This window comes from Schistosoma haematobium, chromosome 5 (genome assembly GCF_000699445.3).
Source record: "Schistosoma haematobium chromosome 5, whole genome shotgun sequence".
Taxonomy (NCBI): Eukaryota; Metazoa; Platyhelminthes; class Trematoda; order Strigeidida; family Schistosomatidae; genus Schistosoma; species Schistosoma haematobium.
The window spans coordinates 20,674,831-20,682,853 of record NC_067200.1 but is presented as its reverse complement, the minus strand read 5'-3'; the positions used below and the strand labels follow the sequence as shown (position 1 = coordinate 20,682,853).

Here is an 8,023-nt window from a genome sequence, read left to right as displayed (position 1 = left end):
TGAACCATAGTCGGTTGTTGAATGACAATCATGTCAAGGATTCAGAAAAGTTGGTTAGCCTTCGCGTAGGCGAGAAAACCGTCTGCTAAGCAAAGGACGAGCATATTCCTCATTAGTCCTCTGCACAGTTTATAGTTAGAAAACGATCTTAGGGAGTAGAGGGCATGCGTAGGTTACAGATTTTCGAGGAAATTACTCCCTCCAGACACATGACTTATGGGTGGTCGCACTCTAATGACGGTGAAATCTTTAAAATAACGGCTATTTTCGTGGATGAATTACCGCATGACAGAAGCTTATAATCTATGGATTTCGAAAAAGTATAAGCAAAACAAACTTCCTTGAATTGCATAAAATATATATTTCAATTCGGAAAGTACAAACGACCTCATGCTAAGACAGAATTATTTCCCAAACATAAATGTGCCGTTACCGTTCTCACTACCCACAATAAGTTCTTCCATTCGTGCTGACATCCAACTCGCATTATAGCATCGTCAGATCCCTAAAATCTAACTATTAGCAGTATGACAGGACTTGGTAAGGCTCGGAAATGCACACTACATGGTTCTCTTGTCCATAAATATATTATTAATAACCAACAATATTCATTAACGTAATTTCAAGTGTACTGGAAGTTCTATTTATGCCTACTTCAGAAACGAAAGTACCAAGAGTTCGCGTGAAGAAATGGGCAAGATAACTATCAGAGGACCAAAGCCTGTCCTGAATTAACTTGTTAAGCAAGACCGTTAAAGCTATACATAGACAACATGATGATAATCAGTTCTAGATATGCGGATCACCGAGTAAAATTTGAACTTGTGGATTCTGATCTCAACAAACAAAAGATTCGAGCTTAGAAATCACATCTCAAATGGTGTGCATCAACACGGAAGACTGTTACAAATTGCTTACATTACCATAAGTATCAGGTCCAATTGTGTATTGAGTAGAAATAACTACATTGAGGAGTGAAAAACGATGTTGTAACTACACAGTAACAAAAATTACGGACTGTATTGGTCGACAGTACTATCCATAAAATATACAACTACGGCAAAATACTGTCAAATGAAGAAAGTAGTTGTTTATGTTTATAAAACAGGTGAGAAGATGGGTGCAAGATTTCAAAAATCCACTTGCAACTACACTATTTCGAACCGATGCTAACAACAAAACAAATCAGAAGTACCAAAGTAGGTCTCGATAAGGTTTTCCGGTAACAATATCCTTAACTAGATTATGCTAAACTATTTCTATTAGGGCTCAACAGAGCTGATGCGTTTCTCAAAGCTATAATATTTGGTCTACTGAAGTAGAATTGCTAACCATGAAAGGATTCAGTTATTATTCGACTCGCTACGATACATTAGTTTACAGTAGTAATGGCCGTTTTATGGCAGTCAACATGAGATAATGAACCGCTTTAATTTTGTCAGAATACGATAGTCATGAAGGGACATTAATTGGAAACAGTAATTATATGAATTAACTAGAGAACTATGCTTAGGATCGTCACTAAAAACCTCATACAAACTAATAAGCGTATTATGCTAACGAAAATACACGCCTTAACACGAGTAAACAGACTACTACTTAAAAACAAGATTAGACTGCCGTAAAATCCGATACTCTCATTGATGCAATCTTCTTCCCAACATGAAATCAGACTTTTCTTTAAATCAATCCCTTGAATAAACACAAGTTTTAATAGCTTTGGTCAAATATAAACATATTACTAAATTCTGAGATTAGATTATGAGTATCACGAGCAGCAATTGCTCAAGTAGTGAATTTCTCGTAAAGTGAATTGATACAATTAAATATTTAAACAAATGAAAACGTCTGAGTGAATCAACCTGTACCGCCAACTGTCACTAAACACGGCACAAGTCTAGTTCGAAAAAAGAAGAAATACTCGTGACAACCTTAAGAGCATTTTCACAAACGCACAACTGACAAACCAGTAAGAATAGAATAAGAAAGTAAGGTTAATCGAGATGAAAAAATCGATCGACATTAAGTGCAACACGTACACCATCAGTGAGTACAAGAAGAAAGGAGAAAATACGTTTATCGAAATGTTTTGTGTAGTGCCGTATCAAGGATCCATAGCATATTTCTGTGTCCACACTCGAGCTAACTCATCGTATTTCTTACGATCTGTTTTGTACTGACGTGCGACATCTGGGCATAGAGGATCATCTGGATTGGGGTCCGTCAATAGTGAGCAAATTGAGAGTAGAACTAATTTAGACACAAATTGAGTATTTATATACGAATGTTTACCTTTCGATATTGTGAGAGCAGGTGACCATTGTCCACGGAGGATATCTAAGCAGATACTACCATTGGGATTTATATTCGGATGATATATTTTCGTCATGAAACTGATCTGTCACAAAGTTGGCTTGACAATGATACAACGCTTACTTTAGGGGGTTTGAAAGGGTAGTCTGTGGGAAATAGTATTTTCAGGGAAAAGACTCCACCTTCATATGGACTATCGGCCTACAAGTACATTATTACAGAATAGACAGACGTACAGGTCCCATAATAGTGGCTTGCCAGACAAATACTAAATGTAAGCTAATACAACATACATTGACTTACGATCATCTTCACAAGGACCAGCTGAACACTGAGTTGGAGGATCTACGCTTAAGTCCTGTAACTCCTTAATAAAACAATTCTGCTGCACAAAACACTGAACACGTTCTTACTTTAGATATACGTTTTAATGCCATTTGTACAGCTGAGGAACAAAAAATTCGAAACTGCGCGGCAGAATACCACAGTGAGCTCAAACGCCATTCACCCCGACTCAATATACAAGATGTTTGAAACGAGCTAATGTGTCGAAAGTGTTTCACGTATCCCGATTACCGTCAGGTTGTATCTGCTCAACCACAGTATCACTCGACTGGTCGTTTTGGCCTCCCACATTGTTTGGACATTACACAAAACCATGTTAATTGTTGCTCTGGCGGTCAAAAAGAATACTGGCCTCACGATTTCCAAGGAATTTGGGCCTTTAATTTGGGATGAGGTAAGTCTTCTAGTGGAAACTCCTGAAACATAGTTTAAATAGCCAAGACGACTTTTCAGGTTAGCGCTATTCTAGCAATTTTGGCTGCTACTGGTTGAGGTTGCTAAACCAAATTTCAAACCTCCTCTTATTATTTGGGCTTCGGAATAACAGTAGCTCTTGAACGGCTCTAAGCGTGACTTGCGGTGTTATTCAGACACTTCAGTACTTTAGCGAACACAGAACAAGACTGTTCTAAAATTCACCTGTCATCTTGTTGTGTTGATGAGGTATGGCAACTTGGACTGATGCATATATGTGCCTGGTCCTACGATGTAGCTGACTGACTGATCATGAAGCTCTAAAATTCACCTGTCATCTTGAAAAATCTTTAGCACATTCCTCAGCTGTTATGGTTCGACGATAGAGCATTGTTATGAGTGTCTTTGACTATACGGTTCAGCACAGAAGTGCTAAACAAATTCAACACTTTGACTAACTTTCTCGACAATCATTATAACATAGACCTTTTATTACTTCAGACTGTTCGTCAGTGCAGCCTTTACCGATGAGACGTCCAGATCTCATTGGGGGAACTCGTAGATACTTTGGATGTATACTCAGTGCTACACGGAAATGGAATGCTAATCTGAAACGTAGATTTTCTGTCTGTTTTCCAATGCGGGATGAGTTATCCATTACTACTGATGGTATTTTGTGCTTAAATGATCGTTTTGTTATTCCTCCTTCATTGCGTAAATCTATCGTCGGTGATCTTTATAGCGGACAGTTAGGTGTTGAGAAAATTATGTACTTGGCAATGCTCACATGTTGGTGGCCATAGATAAATGCAGATATATCGTACAGCGAGCAATTGTGAAAAATGTCATAAGTCTGAGAACCAGTCACCGAAGTGGACTCCACTGCCAGTGTCGTCTTAGACCTGACAGAGAATTCATGCAGACTATTGTGGTCCATTTCTTGGCAAATACTATGCACATGTAGTCATTGATTATTTGTCGAAGTGGCCTGAAGTTTGTTTCATAACTTCAAATAGATACTTCTCTACTGCATTATGGAAATGCTAAACATTCTGTGACGAAAAAGACTCCATTAAAGCCACTAAAAGGAAGAATTCTTCGTTCGATTATGAGGTCTTTGGAGTCTGATGAAGTTACATATTATTGTGGAAATGATATTCGGCCAGCCATGGGGATTGTAGTGAAGAATTTCGGAAAATCTATGGTACGAATTCTAGATATCAGTGATTTAAGTACACAACCAACATGTTGATGAAATACAATTACAGCGTAGCGGTAAATAGGTCCCCAACTAAATAGTCCTGTAAGTTTTCGACATTGAATACTGACCACATTAGTTTTAATGGACTCACATAACTGAAGGCGCTCGGTCATGCATCCGCACCAGATCACGAGTGAGAAAGCCGTGCTCAACATCTACTGCAATCGTTAGTCAGATTAGTTCAGACGATTCTCGATATATTGATAGCCCATCAAATATATCTTCGAACCTCCTCGCTTCCGTCTTTTGATTTCACTTGTTGTGTACGTTTCATAATAGGTGTTACTGGTTAAAGCGTTGTCAAACTCCGAATACCTGTGGCATCTTCATTGGTAAGCCTCACGTGATCTGGCACACCAAATCGCAAACTAAGAGTCTGTTCCTTTTTGGGATTATATATATCATTGCCTTATCTTAACTTTTTATACATTGTGATATTTTTTCGTGTTTTTGGATATATATATTCTTTTGCCTTGTGCATTCTCTTACTTCATATTTCATCATGGCTGAACAGACATTCAAAGTGCTTAACCTTAAGACTATATCCCCACCGTCGTTCCAACTGATGCCCTTCTAGCCAGACAACGTGGAAGCCTGGTTTCGCCACGCCGAAGCCGACTTCTACGAGCACGGAGTGAACGAACTTATTAAAACTTCCTCAACAGATGCAAGCTGTGCTGGTATCGTTTCAAAACAACACCGAGGTTTTTCATTCAGAGAAAAGCCTCAAACAACCCGGAATGACATAACAGAGTTATAACATACACTTACACGTTATCTTAAATTTCGTAACGACCGTAAACGGTCACACATCCCTCGAAGAAGCACTTCACGTAAGCGATCTGTCTCTAGACCACGAGAGACAGATAACCCCGACTGGTGCTGGTATCGTAACCAATATGGAAAGTCTTCCAGAAATTGCAGAAAGTTTTGCAATTTTCTCAACTCAAAAACGACCGACACGATAAACAACTCGAGAAACTTCAAAACCGGCACGCGTTAACGGCAATCGTAGCCGGCGAACATAGCCGTCTGTTATACGTCACAGATGTGACAACGAGAGTTCCCTACCTCGTCGACACGGGCGCAGAAGTTAGCGTTCTCCCAGTGAACTCTAATGACCGGCTTCACGAATCGGCTTTAAACTTACAGGCGGCAAACGGAAAGCCTATCGGCACATACGGTAAAAGGTACGTTTACCTTAACGTGGGTTTACGCAAACTCATTCACTGGATCTTCGTTGTTGCAGATTTTTCTATTGCAGTCATTGGTATAGACCTTCTACAACAGCATAATGCTACTCATCGATACGCGCAAACGGAGGCTAGTAGACGGAAACATCAATTTATCTAAATAGAGCAAGAACAAACATTGATACAGAATAGTATTAATTCATATTATTTCGAGGTTTCTCGTCAGCTGCTTACAAACCAAAATTGTGATAGAATTTTTTTACATGAAGATAGTGTGAAAACAATCGACATAAATGAGTGTAAATAGCTGGATTACAATAATAACTATATATATATATATGCTAGAAACAGGTCAGAGGTCGAAAAGGGGGGTTAATTCAGGTTGGGTGGCGTAATAGTTTAGTGAAGTCCATGAATTGTGTGAAAAATAATGGAATTAAATAATGACAAGTTAGATTACGTAACAATAATTGAATAGAATTTGAAAAGTTAAGATAATTTAAGAGGATTAGGTGGTGAAAATGTGTGAATAAAATTTAGTTTAAGAATTAGGTAATAAGGGGGGAGTATAAAATGTATGAAAATAAGAAAATGAATAAAATAACCAAATAATATTAATAACCAAATGATTTACCTGTTTGCGTAACGTCTTTTTCTGGTTGCAGATTATCTACAGTCACGATTAAGAACACGATAGACCCATTCTGTCAACCACTACTCGATAAGTATTCTGGGATACACCAAACGCAAACGAAATTGCCGTGTGTAACCAGCAACGTTACGCATCACGTCACTATTACAGGACCACCTGCATTCTCAAAAGCACGCCGACCAGCTCCCGAAAAGCTAAGGTTAGCCAAAAACGAATTCGACCACATGATAGACTTAGGTATCATAAGACCGTCAAACAGCCCATGGGCATCTCCGTTGCACATGGTTCCTAAAAAGGACAGCAACGACTAGCATCCAACTGGTGACTATCAGCGATTGAATGCGTAAACCATTCCCGATCGTTATCCGTTGCCTCACATTCACGATTTGACAGCTACCTTGAAAAGTACAACTGTCTTTTCAAAAATCGACTTGATTAAAGCGTATAACCAAATCCCTATGGCTACTGACGACATACCGAAAACAGCTATCATAACTCCCTTCGGACTCTATGAAATTTTGCGAATGCCTTTCGGTCTAAGAAACGCTGCACAAACATTCCAAAGATTCATAGACGACGTTTTTCGAGGTCTCAACTTCGTACATGCGTATGTTGACGACTGCCTAATCGCAAGTCCGGAGAGAGAAACACATCTCAAGCATCTGGATCTTGTTTTCGAACGATTACAAATACATGGCATCACTGTAAACGTTCAGAAATGCCAAATTGGAACCGACTCATTAGACTTTCTGGGACACACTATCGACGCTCAAGGTATTCGACCCCTTAGAACCAAAGTGGCGGCCATTCTGGATTACCCAGAACCGACCACCGTCAAGCAATTACGCACGTTTAACGGCCTTGTAAGTTTCTATAGGCGATTCATACCGAAATGCGCGTTACTCATGAAACCTCTAACCGACCAACTTCGTGGAAATGCGAAATCCATTAATTTGGACGACACTGCACGAAAAGCATTCTCCACAGTTAAGGAACTGATCGCTAAAGCAACAATGCTTGCACATCAGGATACCCGAGCACCCATTAGCATAGCGGTAGACGTATCCGACTCAGCAATCGGTAGTCTTACAACAATGGGTTAGCAACTCCTGGCAACCTTTGGTATTTTTCTCTAGAAGGTTGCTAGACACCGAATAGAGGTACAGCACATTCGTTAGGGAACTCCTAGCTATGTATTGTGCTGTACGGCATTTTCGACACTATATCGAAGGCCGTGAATTTACTCTTTTTACTGACCATAAACCTCTTACTTTCTCGTTAAGCTCCTCTTCAGACAAGTACTCACCTCATGAGTCCCGACGACTGGACTACATTTCGCAGTTTACTTCAGACATCCAACACATTTCTGGAGCAAACAATGTAGTTGCAGACGCCTTGTCTCGAATAACGTCCTTGAATAGTTTCCAAGGAATCGACCTTCTTGGACTCACCTAGCTTCAAAAAGAAGACACTGATCTTCAGCACGAGTTATCCTCTACAACCCCCAAACTACGCATCAAACCGATGGGAACAGGTAATGAAACCTTACTGTATGACACATCTACAGGTAGGGATCGCCCAATCGTGCCAAAACATTATCGACGCAATGTCCTCAACACATTGCACAAACATTCTCATCCAGGTGTTCGTGCAACCATCAAGCTTATAGCAGAACGGTTTTGCTGGCCTGGTATGAATAAAGACGTGAGGGAGTGGGCACGCTCCTGTGTGAGCTGCCAAAAATCTAAGGTTATCAGGCACAATAAATGTCCCTTGGGCACTTCTAAAACTCTCGACGCTCGTTTCGACCATGTTCATCTGGATTTGGTAGAACCTTTACCAGAT

At 39.8% G+C, this 8,023-nt stretch overlaps 1 protein-coding gene across 1 annotated transcript; it reads right to left on the bottom strand.

The window, feature by feature from the left end:
* Positions 1-307: 307 nt before the first annotated feature.
* Positions 308-2,905, bottom strand: UBE2D2 (Ubiquitin-conjugating enzyme E2 D2). Its single transcript, XM_051217720.1, has 6 exons — positions 2,727-2,905; positions 2,617-2,680; positions 2,550-2,581; positions 2,437-2,514; positions 2,293-2,398; positions 308-2,250 (listed from the first exon to the last, which is right to left on the bottom strand). Exons 1-6 carry the CDS (start codon positions 2,748-2,750, stop codon positions 2,105-2,107), a joined length of 450 nt encoding a protein of 149 aa, XP_051065156.1. The 5' UTR covers positions 2,751-2,905; the 3' UTR covers positions 308-2,104.
* Between the last annotated feature and the right edge of the window lie 5,118 nt (positions 2,906-8,023).